Source organism: Schistocerca gregaria, chromosome 3, assembly GCF_023897955.1.
Source record: "Schistocerca gregaria isolate iqSchGreg1 chromosome 3, iqSchGreg1.2, whole genome shotgun sequence".
NCBI classification, from domain to species: Eukaryota; Metazoa; Arthropoda; class Insecta; order Orthoptera; family Acrididae; genus Schistocerca; species Schistocerca gregaria.
Genome location: NC_064922.1, coordinates 857318551 through 857344070, shown reverse-complemented (window position 1 = coordinate 857344070; position 25520 = coordinate 857318551). Strand labels below are relative to the sequence as shown.

The 25520-nt window shown below is 42.5% G+C and overlaps 1 protein-coding gene across 1 annotated transcript in view; it reads left to right on the top strand.

Moving 5' to 3' along the window:
- LOC126355631 (probable flavin-containing monoamine oxidase A) overlaps positions 1–25520 on the top strand; it is a 268309-nt gene that overhangs the window by 77631 nt on the left and 165158 nt on the right. The window contains exon 2 of the mRNA XM_050005996.1: positions 11524–11789. Within this exon, the coding sequence (XP_049861953.1) occupies positions 11524–11789 (266 nt within the window). The remainder of the gene's footprint in view (positions 1–11523; positions 11790–25520) is intronic.

Genomic DNA, 25520 nt, shown 5'->3' with positions numbered 1-25520 from the left:
AGAAGATCAGCAACTGGGTGTCCAGCTGTCTCTCGGCTACAGTATGGCACTAGCCATTCATGTGGATAGACAGCTGGTTAGTAGTCATCCCCACTTAGAAAGCATTGCAGTGGTTGCAGCTAAGTTTGTAGGTCACATGGCAGCTGTCACAGACAGGCCCACCTTTTATGGTGTAGGAAATGCCTATGACAGTGCTGGATTAGGTGGTAGTGGGAATATGAGTGGAACAGGCCTTACTTGTAGATCTATTGCTGGGATATAACCCATGAGGCAAAGGGTCAGAATAGGGGTGGAGTAGGAATGGACAAGGATATTGTGTAGATTAGATGGGTTGTGGTAAACTACTGTGGGAGGGGTGGGGAGGATATTTCTCATTTTGGGGCAAAATGAGAGGTAGTCAAAACTTTTGTGGAGAAAAGTTGCTCCAGTCCTGGGTGGTACTGGGTCACAAAAGGAGAGACGTTTTGTGTCCGGACAAGTGGGTATGAGGAGAATGGTATGTGACTTGCTCATGAATAGTTTAGCTTAGAAGGGTGCCATGCCAGTGACCACAGCTGTATCATGGGTGTTTGTAGGTGAAGAGCATAAGGATATAGTTGGTTGAGGTGACCTGGAAGGAGGTTTTAGGTTTGGAGTCAGTCGTTTATTGGAGAGGTAGTGTTTAGTAGTAGCAACAGCCCTGGACATTGGGGTTGTTAGAGTAGATCAAGATGGCATTGACATTGACGAGCAGGGCTCTGTATGGTAAAGAAGCTGCAACTGTGGAGAGTCAGTGGAGAAAGTGGTTGGTATCTCCTATCTAGGAGGGTAGGTTACAGGTAACAGACTGAAGGTGATGGTCCACCAGGGCAGTGATTCTATCTGTGGGAGCACATTAACCGGTCACAACAGGATGTTCTCAGTGAGTGGGTTTGCGTACTTAGGAAATGTGTGCTTCACTCTAATGACTGCTTCATAGCCTGTGTGATCTGGATTCTTTCCACCATCACCGACTTCCCTTAATTGTGTGAATGTGAACTCTCCTTTGCAACATACCTTCTCCCCTAAACACACCTTCTATCCCACCAGTGCACATACATAGTCCTTTCCCCTTCTCTACTACTCTCCTCTCCCATTCTGCCCCTCATTTCCTCCAACTTTCCCCCTCCCCGTACTGCAGCACAGTCTCCTGATGCTGCATCTAGCATCCCTATCCTGTCCCCACCATGCTCACACAGCCAGAATTAGCAGCATTAGCATGTTTCCCCGCACCTGACCTGCTATACCTCTCCCTCCCCTATCCCAGCTAGATTGCTGCTCATTTGCGACACTGTTTGAGTCAGACTTTAATGCCAGGAGACAACAGTGCCCACATGTGTGAGAGTCATGCTTGTGTGAATGTGTGTGTACTTTCTGCTTCTGGTGAAGGATGCAGTCCAAAAACTGAACATTTCTAACATTCTGTTTCATTGTGCCTGTCTGCGACTCAGTACCATAATTCAGTTTTGAGTATATTAATGCTAGTGTAAATTTGGTAAGTATACTTTACAGAAGTAACCAGCAAAGATAGCTAGTGCCTAATTTGTAACGATTCATTGGACATCCGTGAGTGACTGAACAAATGAACTTTGCTGGCTTAGTCTATTGTTTTGACATCCATGGTGGATATCAGGATGACATCAGGAGTAGATAATATGCCTTTTGATCTGTACTATTTGTAGTTCTCTCCCCCCCCCCCCCCCTCCTCCCTCTCACCACCCCTCCCTCTCACCACCCCTCCCTCTCTCCACCCCTCCCTCTCTCCACCCCCCTCTCTCCACCCCTCCCTCTCTCCACCCCCCTCTCTCCACCCCTCCTCTCTCCACCCCTCCCTCCCCCTCCCTCTCTCCCCCTCCTTCTCCCGTTACTCCCCCCCCCCCCCCACATACACACAGAGAGTTGCCACCAGAAACTCTATTTGATGCTTGTGGACATAGTGCAATGTTGTTATGGATTCATGGATTATCCATGCAGAATAAGTACCATTATTGCTACTAGATACTGTAGCATGATACAGATGACTCAGGTTAAAACTCAGCTAATGGCATATACCAGATGCTGACATAACCATCTGTCAGTTGGTTTACTTGGAATAAAATGAGAACACCAGTTACACATTTATATTTGTTTTAAATACCATGACTGGTTGAGGCCCCAAGGCCATATCCAGTAGTTATATGTCAGGAACACCATTTTGCATATGCTGCACAAAAAAGTTATGTTATTGTTGGTGCCATGTTATATATATAGAAATAGTAGTTTCCATTTTGCCACTCTAGTTTCATGTAAACCCAAAAGAGAGATATTAATTTTTTCATTTAACTTTAATGATACGTAGTCCATTGTTCACTGACTGCAGAATATATTCATAAAAAAGGTAATGAAGACTTCAATATGAAGCTTACTTTGAACATCGCAGTGCTATACTTGCATGGTCCAGTCGATTGGAGGTTGCATGACATTGCCTTCCTTCAACCTTCGAACTGAGCTTACCAGCCAGTTATATGGGGGCCTATAGTTTAATCTTGAATCTGAACCACAGCACACTTTGTCATTTTTCACATTAACAAATACTGCCACAGGTGATAGAAGTGATACGTGACTTATAAAAATCATGGAACTTACCAGGGATTGAACTCAAGACCTTTAGGGTCATACTCTTTTCATTCATAATCTTGCACTTTACCACTGAGCAACACAGTATACATTCATAGACCCAGTTAAACAATATCACGACATACCTAGAAAATTAAAAATAATGTACAGAAACAACTGGATTGCTCCTGGTGTAAGAAAACTATTTGCTCAGGAATGATTCCTCTACTCAGTTCTAAAATGGTTAATACAACACCTCAGTTTGCTAGATATTTAAAAATATATATAAAATAGAAAGAAAGTTCCACATGGGAAAAATATATTAAAAACAAAGATTCCAAGACTTACCAAGCGTGAAAGCGCCTGTAGACAGGCACAATAAAATAACACACACACAAAATTACGAGCTTTCGCAACCGGCGGTTGTTTCGTCAGGAAAGAGGGAAGGAGAAGGAAAGATGAAATGATGTGGGTTTTAAGGGAGAGGGTAAGGAGCCATTCCAATCCTGGGAGCCGAAAGACTTACCTTGGGGGGTAAAGACTTACCTATCCTTTTTTCCCCCAAAGGTAAATCTTTCCGCTCCCGGGATTGGAATGAATCCTTACCCTCTCCCTTAAAACCCACATCTTTTCGTCTTTCCCTCTCCTTCCTGAAGAAGCAACCATCGGTTGTGAAAGCTAGTAATTCTGTGTGTGTGTGTGTTTTGTTCATTGATAAGTCTTGGAATCTTTGTTTTTAATATATTTTTCCCATGTGGAAGTTTCTTTATAAATTGGTACTCATAAAAGTAATAAAAAAGCATTAAATTGCTGGGAAATAACAGATTCATAAGAAATGCACTTAATAAAGTGAAAGCTGTTTAGAATATTATAAAAAAGAAATAGGAAATAATAAAAAGAATGTTAATAGTATTAAATTGAATGAAAATTCCCAAATTACCAGAAACCCAGTAATGTGCAGCTATTGTGGTTAACAGTTTTTGTAAATGTAGCTGAAAAGCCTGTTGAACAAAACATCACATGGAAATTACACAAATCTGAGGTCAAAAATGGAACAAGTACATAAAATAATATTTCTGTGCCAACAGATGTACAGATAGTTTAGCAAGAAATTAACCTACTAAAAACTAAACATGCAGCAGGAGTGATTAGTACATTAAATTTGGTTACAAAAAATGTGCAGAGCCACACATTTGTCCTCTACAGATATCTAGCCAGAATTTTAAAAAATTCCAAAAGTGAAAACTCTTCATAAAAATGGAAGCCATGAGGTGGTGACAAACTATTTGACCTATTTGCTTACTGTAAGCCCTTTCAAAAATATTTTACTGTCAGATCTCTTAAATAAATACAACATATTAACAGAGTCTCAAAGTAGATTTCAAAGGAGACACTGAACTGAAACAGCTATTTCATTTTCTGAATAAAGCACTGCAGGGAACAGACAGGCTGGATCATGTTTGCAGCATGTTTCAAGACTTATCAAAGGCTTTTGACGCCATCAATCATTGTAAGTTACTTAGGAAGATAAAAAATTCAGGTATGGGGGAGCAGGAGATGACTGATTTATCTCCTGGATTCATGAAAGAAAACATTTCATAAAGACAGCGCATGAAGAAAATAACATAGTGTATACCCATCAATCAGATCTACTAGTAATCAGACACTGTATGCACCCAAGATCCATTTCAGAACCAGTCATATTTTCACTGTTTGTAACTGACATGAACACAACAGGCAGGTCCATAAGTTTTTTCATATAAAGTGCCACAGCCATATATTTACTGTCTGTTAATAAACAACAGAAATGATGAAATTTACAGTTGACAATGGCATTTTAATAACAGGTAATATGAAAGAAATATTGGAAAACAACATTAAACCCATCAGAGAGAATATAGTAGAGTATCTTGAGGCAAAAGACTTGCCTGTAAGTTCTTAGGTTTCCATGGCCAGCATCATTTTGGATCAAATAATTTTGGATTTTGTGCTGCCTCATTGTAAACTACTAAACAACTTAGTCACAACATTTTGACCAACTTGCTACAGTCCTCTTCAGGATGGTTCACTACTATGTACTGGTGAATGTCTTCCTGTATGTACTGAACAAGCTCAAGACAACATTTAATGCAAATAGATACAACAACAGAGACATACAATGAGCTACAAGGTACAGTGAAGACAAATCAGACAAAGGTACAGAAGATACTCTTCCTCTTGCTTCTATACCTCATGTGATTGCTGTAAGTGACTGTGCAGGCAAGGTCCTGCATCACTCACATATCAGACCTATATTTCAGAGTCGCTGGAAGATATGAGATTTGTTGAGACCCACTAAGGATCCCATGACTGCTCTCCACACTGAAGTTGACTTCACTGTGAATGTGGCAAAGTCAATGATGGTGAAACCGGGAGACCGATTAGCATGTTATGTATAACAGGGACAGAACAAGTCAGCTGTAGCAGGAAGCCACCAGGAACATGGCCAGTTGTCAAGAACCTTGCACATTTGCTCAGCAGCTGTGGATGCAACAACAGTAAATATAAAAGGCCATTGAACTGCCCTAACAACGCTAGCAGGGAGGAAGACTACAAGTTACCTACAGCCTGGCTCCCACCGATTGCAGCCCGGGAGAAAGAGTTTGCCTACCAATCACTTACTGGAGTGGCACGGGTGACAGACAGCCAATACACCCCTCCATTCAGCCAGCAGTATACCACAGGCAATAGCCACCCCTCCATAACAACCTCTTCAAACTTTCCATTGACATCTCAGATATTTGATGTTGGTAACCACCAGATAACTGAAACTGATGATACATTAAGAAAGACCTTCACCAGCATACTGCATTGAACTTCCCCAAAGAGGACCATAGCAAGCCAACTGGAATATTGGAAATTTAGCTGTTTTAGTATTTACAATGACATGACCCAATACCCAAAATTATTTTATCCAAAATTTATCTGTAAATTTGGAAAAAACTGTTACAATGGGCATATTACGTTACAAAATAGGACACCAGCTAATTCCCATATTGAACTAAATGAATGAACAATCATCAAAACAGAATGTACAAAATTTCTAGGCATGTATGTAACAGAAAATGAAATGGGATACACATATTATACAAACAAAAAGTTGAACAAGACATGTTTGATGGTAAGAACACTACAGAACTGCATTTTTATAACTTCAAGTTGAACAAATATATTTCAAGGGAGATGCAATACATGAAAGTCACAGATCAAGTAAACAGAGTAAGACGTGTGTACTCTTTAACAGTCAAATCAAAACTGAGTCTAAGTCTAGCGGCCACTGGCTGGCTGGCCACTTAGGTGGTGCTGCTGCTGCATGGCTGGCAGACAGCGCCGCATGTAGAGGACGCGCGTAACTGCGCGGCGGCACTTTGAAAGTTCGGCGAGTCACAACACTTTTCCCCCTTTGAAGTTTTTGCACAGGTCTTGATGGAGGTGGCCTGTAGATTGCTAATGTCCATAGGTGCAAAGTCTCGAGGAGGAGACTTCCCGTACGGACGGAAGTGTCCCCGATGATAACAGGTCGAGATGACAGGAGACGTGAGGGTCGAATTTGCTGAGGCCCGTGCACCAATGTGCCTGTTGCAACAAGTCCGGTTGTTATAAAAGGAGACATGGGCGATGTGTCGGCATCCGTAGAAGGAGGAGGCGAGTAGAGTTGCTCCGACAGATGATGGTCATCTGGTTCCTGCATGGGCATGTCTCCTGGTGGCGCCAGTTCTTGTGATGGCATTGATATGATGGTGAGAGCAGTGCATTGTGAGTAATGAGAGATTCCAGTATCCCGAGCAGCAGATAGAGCCGAAGATGGTGTAGCGGCATCCAGAACAGGCGTTGCCGGCACGCGAGGCCTAAGCTGGTCTGAATGACACACTGCAACACCCGTGTCCATCTGGATATCATACAGGTGTCGGCCACAGTGTTGTAAGGTGTGGCCAGGACTCCATTATGGCCACCTGCCACATCCCCGTACACATAAAAGGTCGTCAGCGGTGAACCAGCCAAGCAAAGGCACCCGCAGCCTTAAGGTGGAAGGCCGCAGAAGATGAAGTAGCGCGCGGGGCTGCGAACATGTAAGAAGTCAGCTGGGCTGTGGTCGCCCATGGGGGTGAAACAGTAAGAAGCCAGAAATCGGAGAAGCACATCATCAGCAGCAGAAGAAGTCAGGAGTTTCCTCATCTGAGCCTTAAATGTGTAGACCAGTCATTCAGCCTCACCGTTTGACTGTGGATGGAATGGAGGGGCGGCGACATGCATGACGCCGTGACGGGCACAAAAATCTGCAAAATTGGAAGAGGCAAATTGCGGACCATTCTCAGTAACAAGAGTAGAGGGAATGCCTTCCAAAGAGAAAATGCGAGCTAGAGCATTGGTGGTTGCCGTGGTGGTAGGCAACATGCAATGAACAATGAAAGGAAAGTTAGAGTAGGCGTCAATAACGAGAAGCCAATAAGTATCTAAAAAAGGTCCCGTGAAGTCAGCATGAATACGTTCCCAGGGCTTCTCAGCCGAATGCCACAGTGACAAAGATGACTTCGAGGCAGCGGCCTGTGATGAACCAGGGCCGCAAGCACCGACCATGTGTGCGATTTCAGAGTCGATGCTGGACCAGTGCACATGACAGCACAAAGGAGATTTTGAGCAAGAGACACTCCTGTGCCCTTGGTGAAGGAGGCGCAAGACTGAAGCATGCAAAGACACCGATACCACAACATGCGGTGAAGCATTTTCAGTGGAAAGGAGAACAACACCATCCCTAGCTGTTAGGCAGTAACACAAAGCGTAGTAGGTCCGCATAGGATCAGAAGTCTTAGCAGACAGACGATCTGGCAAACCCTTCTGAATACAGCGGAAAATCCAGGAAAGGGTAGGGTCAGAACCTGTAGCAGCCGCCAGCCGGTCCCCGGTGATGGGGAACCCACCCACAACCCACTGCTCGGCAACATCCAGGTGGAAACACAAAAGTACGTCCCTATCGAATGCCAGATCAGGACCCATGGGAAGGCGAGACAGTGCATCAGCATACACATGTTGAGCTGTCGGCTGGAAATGAATCTCATAATTGAAACGAGACATGTAAAGAGCCCAATGCTGGAGGCAGTTTGCAGCCTTGTCGGGAAGTGACGTTGGTGGATGAAACAAGGAGTCAAGTGGTTTGTGATCTGTAACAAGATGAAATTTGGATCCATAGAGAAAAACACCAAAATTATGAAAAGCATAAATAATGGCCAAAGTTTCTTTTTCAATTTGAGAATAATTTTGTTGGGCATCCATGAGCGTTTTGGAGGCATAAGCAATGGGTTGTTCAGCACCGTCAGAAGAACAGTGTGCAAGGACTGCACCAACCCCATATTGAGAGGTGTCCATGGCAAGAACAAGATGTTGGCCAGGTCGATAAGTAGCCAGGCATGGGGCCTGTTTCAGCATAGTCTTCAATTTCTGGAAAGCCGCATCGCATGTCGTGGACCAGTAAAAAGGCATGTTTTTATGCAACAGCTGAGCCACCAAAGCAGCAGATGGTAAAAACATATGATAGTATGCTATTTGCCCCAAGAAGGCCTGCAGTTCCTTAACAGATGTAGGGCAAGGAAGGGCATCGATCGCAGCGACTGTTGATTTCTGAAGATTACACTTAAGTCCGGCAGTCTGTCAGACATGAAAAAGTGTGGGGAGATTTTGAAGATGTTCGTCAGTGGTGGAGCCAGTGACAACAATGTCGTCCTGGTAATTTATACACCCAGGGACAGTGAGAAATAATTGTTCCAAGAATCGCTGGAAGAGAGCAAGAGTGCTGGCAAGCCCGAATGGCAATCATTAGCATTAATAGAGGCCGAAAGGCATGTTATGGGCCAGAAACTTCCGGGAAGCAGTGTCGAGAGGAAGTTGATGATAAGCTTCTGACTGGTCAAGTTTAGAAAAATACTGACCTCCAGCAAGTTTAGAGAACAATTATTCAAATCAAGGCATAGGGTAAGTGTCGATAAGGCATTGAGCATTTACAATGGCTTTGAAATTGCCACAGAGACAAATATCACCATTTGGCTTAGCAATGACAACGACAGGAGAGGACCACTCACTGGAAGTGACAGGAAGCAAGACCCCTGAAGCAGTGAGACAATCCAGCTCCTGTTTGACCTGCTCACGAAGGGCCACAGTAATGGGCCGAGCCTGAAAAAACTTAGGCCGAGCAGTGGGTTTGAGTGTGACATGAGCTTCAAAGTCATTTGCACAGTCTAACCCAGGAGAAAAAAGGGACGAAAATGTCATCAACAAGGAATTCAACTGAGCATAAGGAATGGTATCAGAGACGATATTGACACAGTCATTAATGGAGAACCCAAAAACGTGAAAGGCATCAAAACCAAAAGGATTTTCCACGTTATTATGGTCAACCACAAATATGGGAACAGTGTGAATGACAGATTTGTAAGATACCTCAGCATCAAATTGTCCTAAGTGAGAAATCTTTTGTTTATTGTAAGTCCGTAATTGCCTAGTGACAGGTGACAGGAGCGGAGAACCCAACTGAAGATACATCTGAGAATTGGTGATAGTAGCAGCAGAACCAGTATCCACCTGCATGCGAACATCTCGACCAAGTATTTGGACAATGAGGAATAACTTCCCTGAAAGGGAAGAAGTACAATGGACAGACAACACAAAATCAGAATCAGCGTCATGTTCATGAACGTCGTGTATGGGGTCAGATTTGCAAACGGATGACACATGACCCTTTTTTTTTTTTGCATTTGTGATACACGACCCAACGTTTTGGACAATCTTCTCATGAATGTGTCGTAACACTGTGGAAATGAAGGAAGTTGCCGTGGGTTTTGCTGCAGTTTCTTAGAGGTTTGTTTACAGTTAGGCTGAGGCTGCGCTTGGTAGCATACTGCGGCCATGCTGGCCGGCAGGGACACGCCACACGCTTCATCAACATCGCACAGAGGTTGTATTTCCCTGACATCACCCCATGCCTCTATTTGTGCTCCAGCGGTGCGAGAAATTTCAAAAGACTGAGCGATGGATAGGGCTTTATCTAGGGTTGGATTTGCATACTGAAGGGCACGTTGCCTAACTTCTTTGTTGGACGCCAATCGGATAATAGCATCCCGTACCATGGAATCGGCATAGAATTGTTTGTGAACGTCAGTAACAAATTGACTCTTTCTATTGAGGCCATGAAGTTCAGCAGCCCAAGTACAATAGGATTGATTCGGTTGTTTTTGACAACAAAAAAAAGGCAACACGAGAGGTTACAACATGCATTTCCTTTTGAAAATAGACGGACAGAAGTGAGCACATTTCAGCAAAGGACAAAGACGCAGGATCTTTCAAAGGAGCCAATTGTGACAACAACCGATACATTTGAGGTGAAATCCATGAAAGGAACAGAGACTTACATGTTTGATCATCCGCAACATGAAATGCCAAGAAGTGCTGCCAAGACCTTTTTCGTAATCAGACCAGTCTTCCGCCATCCCATCGTAAGGAGGAAAAGGAGGTAGGAACAACGACAAGAGACGCCCCGCAGTTGATGCCGCGACGAAATCACGAAACGCATTTGTGAGAACCGTTTGCTGTTCTTTGAGACTTTGCAATAGTTGGTATAAAGTAACCATGAAAACATGTGGGTCAATGATGGAAAAGAAAAATCACTACCTCGTCGCCAATTGTTATAACTTCAAGCTGAACAAATATATTTCAAGTAAGACGCAATACATGAAAGTCACAGATCAAGTAAACAGAGTAAGACGTGTGTACTCTTTAACAGTCAAATCATAAATGAGTCAGAGTCTAGCGGCCGCTGGCTGGCTAGCCGCTTAGGTGGCGCTGCTGCTGCATGGCTGGCAGACAGCGCCACATGTAGAGGACGCGCGTAACTGCACGGCAGCACTTTGAAAGATTGGCGAGTCACAACATGCATCTCATACAATAATCTCAGGACTATATACTTTAAATAAGTGTCATCATATGGATGCAGTATGGAAGGGCATGGGTTTAGCACACCAATCTCCTTGCCATTTTCAACTGTGCAGACCTTGGAGCCACTGCTTCTTATTCAAGCAGCTCCTCTATTGGCCTCACAGGGCTGAGTGCATGCCATAGCAGTCCTTCCACGATGGAGAAATCCCTGGCAGTACCAGGACTTGAATCCACATCCTCTGCATGAGAGTCAGGCGGACTGGGCATGGCTATATAGGCAGACTTTGTACATATTAGAAAATTTAATTATTATAAAAGAAAAATTGAACATTAGTGACACTTGATTCTACCATAATGAATCTGTTGATAGCAAATATATAAGACATACAAATTATGTATACATAGAGCAGACAAATATGTCACTATTCCAAAAAGGCATACTCCTTCCTAGTAGCAAATTGTATAATGCATTAACAAGGGACATCAAAATAATAACAGGTAAGGATAAATTCAAATCACTTGCAAAAGGCCACATATTTGGGCATTGTTTCTTTGGGCATTGTTTCTATTCTGTGAGGGAGTATCTAGAAAAACAAAATGATTCCTCCTTTTGATGCTATATTTGTAAACTTTCCACAATAGCCCAATGTTACATAATATAATTTGTAGTTGAAAAAAATTGTGTTTTAGTTTCAGACATGTTTGTAGCACTTAAAGACTGGTCAAATATTTACTGGATCATTGAGTAAATAAATAACAGAGAGGTCTGTTGAGTTGCTATGCCCCCTTGCAGCTTCTGTGTAAATGGCTGATGCCGAGATAATAACTACAGCTTATGAGGAATATGAGCATGTAACAATATTACAGATTTCAGCTGTGTTGATAGCATATCTGGCAAGTTATTAATGGCATGTTTAAGCAAGTAAGAAAACAGTGTTCTATCTTCAGATGATGTCGGGGGACGGACGCAGACAGTGCTACTAAAAGTTGCTGGAGGAGGCAAAGAACCATTTGATGTTGGTGGCCAATGGGTTGACTCTGGGCAGGATGATATAATGCTGTTACTGGATGAGTTAGAAATAACTAGCTTCCCACAATACAGAGATGGAAAGAAAGTTTTTGAATTTGGAGCACATTTGAAAACAGAAGACAATTGTTTTATCCCGGCTTGTTCATGGTACTGTCGTTTTCAACTGAACAGCTTTGTATGTAAGGTAAGGTAGTTTTTTCTTTAATCTTGAGCCTATTTTCCTCTCCTTTTTTAGTGTGCAAAATCTACGACCAGACTCTGCATTTTGTGGAATTTTATATTGTTGTTGACATTTTTAACAGTGACAGAACCAAAATAAGAAATATTGGTGTAAAGTTGTAGGGGATGATAGCACACAGTGAAACAAAAATAACAGTTTTAGTTATTTCTTACAGAACAAAATGTTTGTATTTATTTAAATGAACAATTTGTTGGCAATATTTTGGAATAAAACAAAAATAATTTGGCAACTAATTAAAAAATGAAGGTAGAATTTTAACAAGACACTTTGAATGTTTAACTGCCTACTGTGCATAGTACATAGTGAAACAGTTATGCTTTTTACATTATTTATACATGAATAGCTGAGTTCACACATAAAACATTAATTTATATGCTAAGTACAATTACAAACCTTGAGGTACTGTAAGTTTAGCTCAGTGAACATCAAGACTACCAAAATTGGATGGACATAGAATATAATTTGATAGTCTCTTGGTAGTCATAGGCATTGCTGAAGGCAGAATCATTGCAATGCCCTTACGTGATACACAAAATTAATTCAGTTCTTCAGCTTCCAGCGTTATCGTATAAAATTATGTCTTCTGCTTCTGGGAATAATAACCCTGCTTTTGCTTTTTTTCAACATATGAGATCTCATATTCAATCACATTAGCTACAAGAAATACATCATTTGGAAAGTTTACCAATAAATATTCACCAATCATGACATCCCAGTTCAAATTAAAAAGCTCTAATGATGAACTCATCTCTGATTCATCATCTGACACCTCATCTTTCACTTGAAGCCATTTTACTTTCAAATTGCTTAATTTTCTGCTTGTGGACTCTCTTGACACTTCTTTTCTCTTTTTCTTTTAACTTTACCCTTTTCCTTAAATGCATTTTCTTCAATATCCACCATCTCGGGTGTTGAAGTGAATATGATGCTTCTTTCTTTTGAGTGCCCAGTTGTTTTTCTAGTAGGAACTTTTGGGAAACCACGAAACTCCTTTGGTGAGATATGATTTGCTGGTGCTAGTGTTAACAGTGTATAAAATGCAGCTGACTGCCTGAACATTTTGCGTATCATCATCCAAGGTGTTTGGAGGTGTCACACATCTATCTAAATCCATTGGTTCTACTGGAGTGATCTGAAACTGAAGATGGAAGGACCCCATCTAATCAGAGGTGTTAGCATTAAATGCAAAAAATAGATTGATACTGACTGTAAAGGTGACACATTAAGTTGCAGCCAGACACAATTAAAAGATACTTGCACAAAGCTTGTGGTCACAGGGAAGGAAGCAGACCTCATACACATATGACCACCAACTCTGGCAGTGGGATCAAAGCAGCAATGTGGAGGGGGCAGCTAAGCAGAAGGGTTAGTAGCATATGGTTGGGGGAGAGAGGAAAGCTACCTGGCAGAGTGTGCAGGGACTAGAATGCTAACAGGTGCAGTGTCAGGAAGTTGTGGGGCAGGGAGGTAGAGAAGAAAAGGAGTGAAAAAATAGAGGAGCAGGGAAAGATCTGCAGGTACTTTGGTATAGGGTGGGAGTCAAGAATGGGGAGGAGATAATGGGACAGAGGGGAAGGGAGTTGGGTGGAAGGTCTGAGGACAGTATGTTGCTGCAAGTTGAGACTGGGATAATTATGGAAGAAGAGAATATGTTATATGGTTAACTCCCATCTGCACAGTTCAGAAAAATAGGTAGTAGAAGGAAGGATCCAGATGACTTGGGTAGTGAAGCAGCCATTGCAATCAAGAATGTTATGTTCAACTGCATTTTGTATCACAGGGTGGTCTACTTTGCTCTTGGCCACAGTTTGGTGGTGGCCATTCATCCTGGTGGACAGCTGGTTGGTAGTCATACCAATATAAAAAGCTATGGAATGGTTGCAGCAGAGCAGGTTTATGACACGGATGCTTTCATACATGGCCTGGCCTCAGATGGGGTTGAATAAACCTGTGACAGGACTGAAATAGGAAGTGCTGGGTAGTGAACTGGGTGGGTGTTGCATTGCCCTTGGGTCTTCCACGGGGATATGATCCTTGTGACAAGGGGTTTGGGATTGGGAGTGGGATATCGATGGACTAGGATGTTATGAAGGTTGGGTGGTTGATGGAATGCCACTTTATTAGAATTGAGAAGGATCTTGGGTAGGCTGTCCCTCATTTTAGGGCATGATGATAGGTAATCAGAGCTTTGGCAAAGGATGCATTTCAGTTTTTCCAGCTTGGGATGATAATGAGCGACGAAGGGGGACATTCCTTTGTGGCCATTCTTGAGAATGGTGGAATGATTGGGGGAGTGAGGGGAAATGGCATAGAACATCTGTTTACAGGATAGGTCTGAGGGATAGTGCCTTTCTGTGAAGGCCTTGGTGAGACTCTCAGCATACTGGGCAAGGGAATGTTTGTCACTGCAGATGAGCCATCCCCAAGTGGCCAGGCTCTATGGGAAGTATTTTTTGTGTGAAAGGGATGAGTCAATATCATGAAGATATCATAAATGAACCTGACCAGACTAGGGGTTTGGCATTTTGGGAGGCTAAGAATGTCTGCTCTAGATGGCTCCTTAAACAGGCTAGAATAGGAGGGTAGAATATGGGTGCCTATGGCAGTGCCATGGCTTTGTTTGTCTATCTTCCCTTCAAAAGAGAAGCAGCTTTGGGTTAGGATAAAGTTAGTAAGATGTATGAGGAATGAAGCAGTGGGTTTGGAGTCTGAAGGACATTGGGAAAGGGGTAAGACCATGGGAATGAGGGAAGTTGGTGTATAGGAAGGTATGATCAACAGTGATCAGTAGGGATTCAGGAGATAAGTGGGTGTGGATGGTGGAGAGTCATTGAAGGAAGTGGTTGGTATCTTTGACATGGGAGGCTAGATTATGGGCAATTGGTTAGAGGTGTTGATCAATGAGGGCCAAAATTCTTTCAGTGGGGGCACAATAGTCAGCCACAATGGGGCATCAAGGATTGTTGGGTTTGTGGATTTTGGAGCATGTAGGAAGTGGGTCTGCAGTGTGTCATATGGACAAGGAGGGGAAGGAATTCAGAGGAGAGATTATGGGGAGAGATTCTGGGACTGCTTAAGGCTTTAAGCAGGGATTGGAGTTTGTGATGGTCTTCTGGGATGGGATCACTATGGCAAAGTTTATAAGTGAAAGAGTCAGATAACTGGCAGAGGCATTCTCCCAGGTAGTCACTGTGATTCATAACATTGATGGTGAAATCTTTGTCTGCAGGTAGGATGATTAAGTCAGGATTTGTTCTGAGATTTTGTGTGGCTGTTCTTTCTCCTGCTGCAAGGTTGGTGTTATGAGGAAGGGACCTGGGTAAGGATGGCGACACTAAGTTGTGGGTAAGGATTCCCTGGAAGGTAATCAGTGGATGGTCAGGTGGGAGGGAGCAAGCATCATGGTTGGATGGTGGGATGAACTGGGAGAGGCAGGGTTCAATGTTGGAATTAGGTTGGTTTTGGCTAAAGAGACTGACAGGAAAGAAGTGCTTCCATCACTGGGATCTGGTGAAGGAGAGTAGGGCTTTACCATGTTCAGCATGATTAAATTTGGGTGGAGGTCTAAAGGTGAGGCCTTTGGGTAGGACTAAAATTTCTGTAGCGTTGAGGGGTTTGGTGGAAAGGTTAGCAACAGTTTCACAGGAATCTTTTTGGTCTGTGTTTGGTGGAGTGTTGGTAGGGTGTTTTGCAGGGATGTGGCAAATTGAAAAGATCAGCTAGGCAGCATTTAGGGGCTATGATGGTTGGATGAGGAGGAAGACTGGGTAAGGTACGGGTTGGATAGTGGTGCCTCAAGGTGGCAGCAGGATATAGGCAGAAAGTGTGACATGGAGGTGGTATCTGGAATGCTCTTCCAGGTGCTGGAGAGCAAGGGATTCAATTTCAGTGATGTGATGTATGAAGCAGGGATTTTCCAGTAGTACTATCTTGTGGAGGGAAATAAGATAGTTGCAAATATATTTATTGCTATTGATTCCAGTTCATCACCCATCCTGACATATTTTAGCATTTTATTTTCCACACCTGCTTGTGTCGCACGGACTTGTGATCATCAACCTAAGCGTCCGCCCCCGGTAGCTAAGTGGTCAGCACGACAGACTGTCAATCCTAAGGGGCCAGGTTCAATTCCCAGCTGGGTCAGAGTTTTGCTCTGCTCAGGGACTGGGTGTTGTGTTGTCCTAATCATCATCATTTCATCCCTATTAATGTGCAAGTTGCCGAAGTGGCATCAAATCGAAAGACTTGCTCCAGGCGAGCGGACTACCTGATGGGCGGCCCTTGTCACACGACATAATAATAATCAACCTAAGCCACACCCCATCCCCCTATCTTCCCTTTATTGCAACACACACACACACACACACACACACACACACACCATACACCTCATCCGTTCCTTTTATCCCCTGTTCCCTTATGTTTTTAACATATAAATGCATGTCTTTACATGGTTTCGTGCATTTTTATGTATTTTGACATATCTGGGCATGTCCCTGGCCCTCACAAACCTGGAACTGCATAAACACATCTCGATGGCACAGGCATCACAATTGCACCTCAGCTCCATCTGGAATATACTACTACTTTGCAATCCTTGCTTCATACATCACATCTCTGAAATTGAATCCCTTGCTCTCCAACACCTGGAAGAGCATTCAGGCACTAGCTCCATAAGTTATCCAACCTGCTGACATCCTACTTCCACCTTAGGTTACCACTATCCAACCTCTATGCTATCCACAGTGTTCCTCCTTATCAATGCATCATAGCTCCCAGACCCTGCCTAGCTGACCTTTCCAAGTTGCCACACCTTCAAACCCCCTCCTAATGCTCCACTAAATCCACAACCGAAACAATCCCAGAACGCTTTTGCTGACCTTTCCACCATATCCCTCAGCCCCACAGAAGTTTCAGTCCTATCCAAGGACCTCACCTTGAGCCATACACTGAAATTTAACCATGCTGGACTTGGCAAACACGTGCTCTCCCTCTCTTGATCACTGCAATGGAGACACGTCTTTGCCACCAATTTCCAAATGATGCCAACCTAATTCCAACATTGAACCCTGCCTTTTCCATTTAATACCACCATCCAACCATGATCCTACCCCACCCGCCCCCTCCCACCGAACCACTTGCTGGTCAGCTTTCAGGAATTTCTTACCTCCAACTTAGCCTCATCATCACTCCCCGTGTCCCTTCCTCAGAACACAAACGTTTCAACAGAAGAAATAATAGCCATACACAACCTAAAAACAAATCCTGATCTATCATTCTACATGCAGGCAAAGGTTTCACAACTATTGTTATGAATCACAGTGACTACCTGGCAAAGGCCACTGCCAGTTGTCTGACTCCTCTACGTATAAACATTGCCATAGTGATCTCATCCCAGAAGTCCAACACAATCTCTAATCCCTGCTTAAAGCCTTAGGGCCTTTGGAGAACCTCTCCCCTAAATCCTATGATGTCTTCACACCTATTACACTCTGCACACTCACCTTCTACAAGCTCTCCAAAATCCACAAACCCAACAATCCTGGATGCACCATTGTAGCTGGTTATTGTTCCTCAACTGAAAGAATTCTGGCCCTCATTGACCAACACCTCCAACTAGTTACCTGTAATCTAGCCTCTCATGTCAAAGATACCAACCATTTTCTTCACTGACTCTTCAGCATCCTCACCCATTTATGTTCTTGATCCATACTTGTCACTGTTGACACTACCTCCCTATACACCAAAATCACTCATAGACATTGTCTTACTGCTATTAAACTACCTTTCCCAATGTCCGTCAGGCTCCAAACACATTGCCTCATTTCTCATATACATTACTAACTTTATCCCTAGCCCACAACTACTTCTCCTTTGAAGGGAAGGTATAAAAAACAACTCTGACCACAGCCATGAGCACCTGAATAGCACCCTCCTATGCCATTCACAACCTCAACAATTTATCTCCCATCCACTTCACCTCGTCCTCCTCTACCCAGGTGCTAGCTCCCTAGATGTTGACCTGCTCCTCTCTGATGGCTCCATCCACACCTCTGTCTACATTAAACCCACTAACCTCCAACAGTACCTGCATTTCAACAACTATCATCTCTTTCACACCAAAAAACCACTCCCATGCAGCTTGGCCACCCAGAGATGTGTGTCTGCAATGACAAGAACTCTTTTCCTCATTATGATGAGGGTCTCACTAAGGCCTTCACAGATAGGCACTGTCCCCCCAGACCTAGTCTGCAGACTGATCTCCAGCGCCATTTCTCTTCACACCCCCAATCCTCCTACCACCCCCAAGAACCAGCCACAAAGGAGTGCCCCCTTTGACACCCAGTATCACCATGACTGGAGCAACTGAATCACAGCTTTTGCCAGGGCATTGATTACCTATCAAGGGCTTCGATTACCTAGCATATTGCTCTGAAATGAGGGACATCCTACCTGAGATACTTCCCACCTCTCCTTATGTGGTGCTCCATCGCCCACTTGATGTCCAAATCATCATAATCCAGCTCTATGCCATTCCCAATCCCAATCCCTTGCAGCAAGGATCTTACCCCTCTCATTTATAAAAGGTATTTGAATGCCCTCCTGACAACGATGACAGTACATCTATTTATGTGTCAGTGCTTGTAGTTGTATGGCAAGAGGAATACATTCAATTTAAGAATCTGAATTCTGGTACTTATCTGGTTGCTGCACTGATCTTCTTCTCCTTTCTCCAGCTGTTTTCGAAAGTTGGGTGATGGGTCATTTAATTATTAAAATGGACACAAGATGTTTTCCATTTGTTTATTTCCAAAAGCAATATCATCTCCTCATTACTGTTCTATACCCATCACAATTTATAAAAGAACAGTTTTTTGTCAACATTGCCAAGCTTTAAAGCATAACAAGCTATTACTTCCACCACTGATGTCTTTATCTCTGACTGAGTGACTCACTGACAAAGCACTTTTCCTTTCTTGTACACAAAAACAGAAACTTTTGGATATTAGGGTAACATCACATTTACTAGTTAATTCAACAGCTTTGTTTTAAAAACTTTGATTCTTGGAATTATATAATTGTTTGGTTAGTTGTAGTTAGTTTTTACAATAAAGCAGATAGCCAAAAAAATAAAAAGAATTGGCATTCTTACGTCTTTAATTTACCTAGTCAAATTTGGTCATTAATCAATCTTTGAATTGATGTATAATAAATGTGATTTAGAAATATAAATGCAGTTGTGCAAATATGCTTTTAGTTTGCATGCACTAATAAACATTTAAATAAAGTTATAAACCATTCTCCTTTTCCTCTAAACATGAATATGGAAATTGTAGAGAAATTATTTTACAGAGATATGATATTTATCTGATATGTGAAAAAATTGGTTCAGTTATGGTGTATGTTATATCTCCTAGCACTGACAAAGTCGTCAGTGTTTGTTTGTATACCTGATTTGGTATAAATTTGGAAATGTGAAGAAAATGGTGTGGTACTGATTTCTTTGTTAATGATAAAAGAAGGCGTTCTGATGGCTTGTTTCATTATACATCTCCCTCACACAACGTCAGACACAGACACTGGTTGAGAATGTGTGACATAACATGCCCTCTCTAAGACATAAAGTTTCTACGTAAAATTTTGTTGTGTGAATGAGATTCATAGAAATATTGAGTTACAGTCATGAAGAAAATTCTTGTGAATGAGGTCAAAGGCATATTGCAATGCAGAAACAATTTCTACAAGAAACCATAGGTAACATGCATGCGATCATTCACTAACAGAAAGAATAAGCGTATTAACCTTTAATTATATGATGGACATGTAGATGTAAGCACATCTTAGTAATGTCTTTGGCACAAGAGCTTTACTTGGTTAATATCATTTCTTTTAAATTAAAGCGAACTCAGCTTTTCAAGAAAGAATAGTATGTATATATAATAATGTAGTGATAGGTGTATTTATAGAAAAGTTTATGAAATGATGTTTTTCATGTTGACATCTCTGCTGCACTTGTACTTGATTACTAGGCAGCAATAACATATTTTGTTATTGTTTAATCACACTCCCTTCAGGAACAGTGCTCAAATATTAGCATATATGTATCATGAGTAATTCTTTATGACTAAAAAGGTATTTCAAATGCTTGACCATTTAAGATATTGTGTGGCTGAGGAAGTTTGTTTGTCTTTTCCTCACTTGTGCACTGACAAATGGCAAGAGTGGGATTTCAAATTAATGGGCCCATAAATGCTTTCATCTGAGGTATTTATTGAAGTATTCTAACAAGGATTTTAATCCAGTTGATTCACTTGTTAAGAGCTAATATTGCCATGTAGAAGAAGGTGCAATTAGATGAATGATGAACACTAACTGCATTTAACAAAGGTTTATTCAGCACTTGCACATACAAGAGCACAGAGTGAACTGCCTCCAGCCAGAACACATACAATATTTATACAGCTACAGAACATTCCAGTACAATGATTCTTGACATTTATGGATACTTCTAGAATGCACTCAAACCGAATATAGAAATTAAAACAGTACAGTCCAGGTGAGTTTTGAACTCACGACCCTCCATGCAACAGTTTAGTAACATAACCACTACACCATGGTGCTACTCAGCTTCTTCTGCAATATTTCTCCCTCCTTAAGCGAACAGTGTCAGTGTTGCACCCTCCTAGTACGGGAACAAGTCATCAGTCCTGTGTACTCCAACTCCCGATGACTGATGCTCACCCTGGCAGTGATCCTCTTAGAACTTCTTTTGCTGCTACACTCTTTGTCACCTTTCCACTTGTTGCCTGTCACAGGAGATTCGAATTTACCCTGGGCTGCAGGATCCTTATAGGGCTTCATTTGAAGAATGTGGACCGTATCTCTGATCTTTCATTGTCTTGTGTCGGGATCGAAATCTTCAGCTTCGTAAGTAACGTCAGACAACTGTCTTACAACCTTATAAGGTCCAAAGTAGCGCCTGAGGAGCTTCTCAGAGGGATCAACCTTCTGAACATGAGTGAAGATCCAGACGAGATTACCAGGCTGGTAGACAACAGAGTGGTGGCTCGCCTCATACCTTTGGCGATCATTTTCCTGAGCCTACAGCATGTGCAGTTGAGCTAACTGCCAAGCTTCCACAGCTCTGATTAACACCTGGCTGTTGTAGTCATCGTCCACGTCATCAGGGTTGTAACGGAAACACAGTGTCCATTGCCGTAGTTGCCTCAATGCCCATGCACCAGGAAAAATGGCATAAATCCTGTGATGTCTTGTTTGGTGGTGTCGTAGGCAAATGTCATGAAAGGTAGCACCTCATCCCAGTTGCCCTGCCCAACATTGACAAACAATGATAGCATGTTGCCCAAGGTCTTATTAAGGCATTCAGTAAGTTCGTTAATTTGTGGGTGATAGGCAGTCGTCATGTGATGAGTAATGTTGCACTGACGGTTTACCTCTGTCACAAGATTCGATTGAAAAACTTTCTCTCGATCCAGAATTAATGGCTTTGGGGCACCGTGTTTTAATCAATGTCTTCCACGATGAATTTGGTTACCTCTGATGCCTCAGCTGTTTTCACGGCTTTTGTAATGACATAGTATGTCACATAATCAGTGCAAACAATAATCCATCTATTGCCACTATTGGAAATCATCTGAAGAGGTCAATCCCAACACTGTGGAAAGTCATTTCAGCTGGTGGAGTTAGTATGAAATGGCCAGATGGTTTCTGAGGAACTGCTGTTCTCCTCTGGCACTCTCGACAGTGCGACACATAGTGACGGACACTCCTAAATAAACCTGCCCAGAAAAATCTCTTGCAGATTCTGTCATATGTCTCAATAAATCCTAAATGTCCAGCCTCAGGTGTGTCATGGAATTTCTGAAGAACATCTAAGTGCATGTGTTTAGGAAACACGGTAACCACCTCTTTCCAAATGCATCAAAGTTTTTCTTGCAAAGTAAAACTACCTTAAATTGTCCTTTCACATCTTCTGACCAATTTAAAGCAAGCATAATTTGAGATATATTGGCATCCTTCTTCTGCTCAGCAGAGAGATCCTGGTGTGCAGTAAGACAGTCTCTATTTTCATCAAAGTCTTGATGGTCTTGCACAGGGTTTCTTGAGAGACAGTTTGCATCTTGGTGTTTTCTTCCACTTTTGTACACTATGGTAATGTCATACTCTTGAAGACATAGTGCCCACCTGGTGAGTCATCCTGTTGGATCCTTAAGACTTCTCAACCAACAAAGTGAATGGCCTTCCACAGAGATACTGTCAAAATTTGCACGTGGCCCAGGTCACAGCAAGACATTCCCTTTCTGTAGTTGAGTACTTTCTCTCGACTTTTCGAAGTGCCCTAGAAGCATAGGCTATAACCTCTTTTCCATCTGAAATTTGCACCAGAACAGCACCGATCCCATACCCACTGGCATCTGTGTGTAGTTCTGTACGTGCTCTCTCATCATACAAACCAAGTATAGGGTCGGTCGTCAGAGCTTTTCACAGCACATCAAAAGAATCTTGTTGAGCACCACCCCAGATAAATTTAGCAGTTAACAACTATTGGAGTGGCCTGGCTTTGATACAAAAGTCTTTGATAAAATGACAGTAATAAGAACATAATCCAAGGAAGCTTCTCACATCTCTAATACTTTTAGGAATAAGAAATTCCGTTATAGATCTCACCTTTTCTGGATCTGACCACATACCTTCATTTGACACAAGGTGTCCAGGTATTTTGATTTCTTTTGCTCCAAAGAGACATTTTATTAGATTAAGTTTCAGTCCACCTTGCTGGAGACACTTAAGAATGGCCCTCTGTCTTTTTACATGTTCATAAAATGTCTCTGAGAACACTATAATGTCATCTAAATAGCAAAGACACATCTTCCAATACAGGTGACTTAGAAGATTACCCATCATCTGTTCAAAAGTTGCTGGTGCATTACACAAACGAAACGGCTTTACCTTAAACTCATACAGGCCCTCAGGGGTGATGAGCGCAGTTTTCTCACAATCAGCCTCATCTGCTTCAATTTGCCAATATGCCAAGTACATGTCCATGGTTGAGAAAATTTTAGCCCCCTTCAGACAATCTAGTGTATTGTCAATTCATGGTATAGCGTCAACATCCTTTTTTATTATCTTATTAAGCTTCCTGTAATCAACACAAAAGCACCAACTGCTATCCTTCCTCCTGACGAAGACCTCTGGTGATGACCGTGGGCTCTGCGAAGGCTGAATGATGTCATTCTTCACCATTTTCTCTACCTTTTCATTAATTATCCGACGTTCTTCTGCTGACACATGGTATCCTCTCTGGCTTATTGGTTGATGGTCTCCAATGCTAATCCAATGTTTCATCATCAGCATGTCTAATTTGCTCTTCAGTAGTGGATTGAAGCATTCAGAGAACTCTTGGAGAATGGCAAGTAGCTTCTTCTGTTGTTCCTTAGTGAGATCTCGTGATAGTGAGCTAGAAGAATTTGTCTCATAGTGGTAGTGCTAATTTCGCCCACAGACTTGGCATGGGAAGTTTCTATGATGCTCAGCTGTTCTTCAGTTAACAGCTCAGGATTTGCTATGCATATGCATCTTGGAAGGATCTGCGGTTCTCGGCAACAGTTAACTATCCACAATTCACCGAATCCATTCTTAAACGAAATGACACAGGCTGGGATGACCAAGTTATTCTTCAGTGGTATGCTTCTCTTACATTCCAATACAAGATCCATGGTTTGATGCATGGCTTGAGCATGACAGTTACCTTTCTAGCACTGACTGCAAGAATGATCACTTCATCCAGCACACACAGTCTCCACACACTCTGATGTGCATCTTCCTGTCCACAGTATCTCATCTCGTCTAGCGTAATATTTGAGCTACCACAATCTATAATTGCCTGAGAAGCTTTCAAAAAGTCCCATCTGAGAATGACGTCATGACTACACTCTTGTAAGATGATGAATTCTAAGGGCCACTTATACCCACACTAATGGTACAGCTTCCTGTAGGTTTTACATATTGCCCATTAGCCACCTTCAGCAGAAATGTTTTGTTGTTGATGAATGTGGTTTTCTACAACTTGCAACGGTGCTTCTCTGAAATGACTGAATATGATGCTCCAGAGTCCACACAAACTTGGGCTGGTTGGCCATCCATAAGGATATTGACATAGTTTCCTATAATTTTTGTAGTGATCAACAGCAGAGGATTTTTCTCTTCAGTGGCCTCACCTCCAAGGAAGGTCGCACCCTTTAGTTTTCCAGGTTTCAGCAACTAGGTGATCAGCTGGAGCTTCTAAATGGCATGGAGACCTTGATCAGTGTGTTGGGGAGTATCCTCTGCAGCAGCTAGCTTGTGGCGATGGTGACCTACATCAACCTGCACCCACACCTTCTTGTTCATCTTCGTCGTCCTGGACTTGGCGTCAGCTAAGATCAGTCTGCTGTCTTCTGGTGTGGGTGTCATCAAACATCCACCTCTTTTCTCGACAATGTCCTGGTTATCTGCAGTGGAAACATATTGGTTAACATATTGGTTGGTTAACCTGGGTCCTCCAGATGTCAGTCTTCCTTGGTGCCCAAACAGGTTCCTCATGTGGGATTGTAGGAATGTAACGTCACTTGGGTCTTGACGTTTTCACTGTTTTAAAGGGAACTGAAGGACGAGAGATTGGGTTCAATGTCTGTTCCACTTCCTCCCTTATGACCTCTCGAAACGTCTCAGTTTCTTGCTTGCCGTGCAATCCAAGTGCCTTCTGAAATTCTTCTCTCACTATCTGATGAAGAACAATTGTGAAATCAGCTTCTTCTTGCATTACAGACATTGATATGAAGTTTGGAAGCTGCTCAAACATCTTGCATACAGTTCTTTTTTTGATGCATTTTCTCGATATACTGGCACCATTTTATGAAGTCGTCTGCTCCTTCAGGAGTAGGACTTGATACATGTCCTCAGCAACACCCTTCATGAGATGTGCGACCTTATCTTCCTCCTTCGTTCTTGGATCCACTATTTTACACAGCTCCAAGACGTCTTGAATGTAGGATGCTGTAGTTTCTCCTGGACGCTGTGCCCTGCACTTTAATTTATCTTCAGCCTTGCACTTCTGCCGGCGTGTGTCACCAAAATACTAGCGCAATTCCACCTGGAATACTTCCTAGCTTGTGAACTTCTCCTCATTGTTCTCATACCATTGCTTGGCAGAGTCCTCCAAGCATAAAAATATGTGTCATCCCATTTGTTATATTTGGCTATATGCTCATATACCTTCAGCCACTTGTTTGGATCTTGGCCATTGTCACCATAGAACCCAGAAAGATGTATCATGTGGTGGCACACAGTTGCTGTCATTGTAAGATCCTCTTCTTCTTCTTCTGTCTCCAGGAGATTGCGATCTGTTGAATATGGCTCGAACTCTGGTTTCTTGCCATGTAAAAGGCGGCTCTGTCTGATGGGAGCCACTGTGTCGTCGATAATGTGTGCTATCACAAGTTCCAATACCTAGCACCTCCATCAAAAAAATGTCGTGTAGAAGAAGGTGTATTTAGATGAATGATGAACACTAACTTCACTTAATGAAGGTTTATTCAGCACTTGCGCATACAAGAGTGTGTAGTGAACTGCCTCCAGCCAGAATACATATAGTATATACGGTATACAGCTACA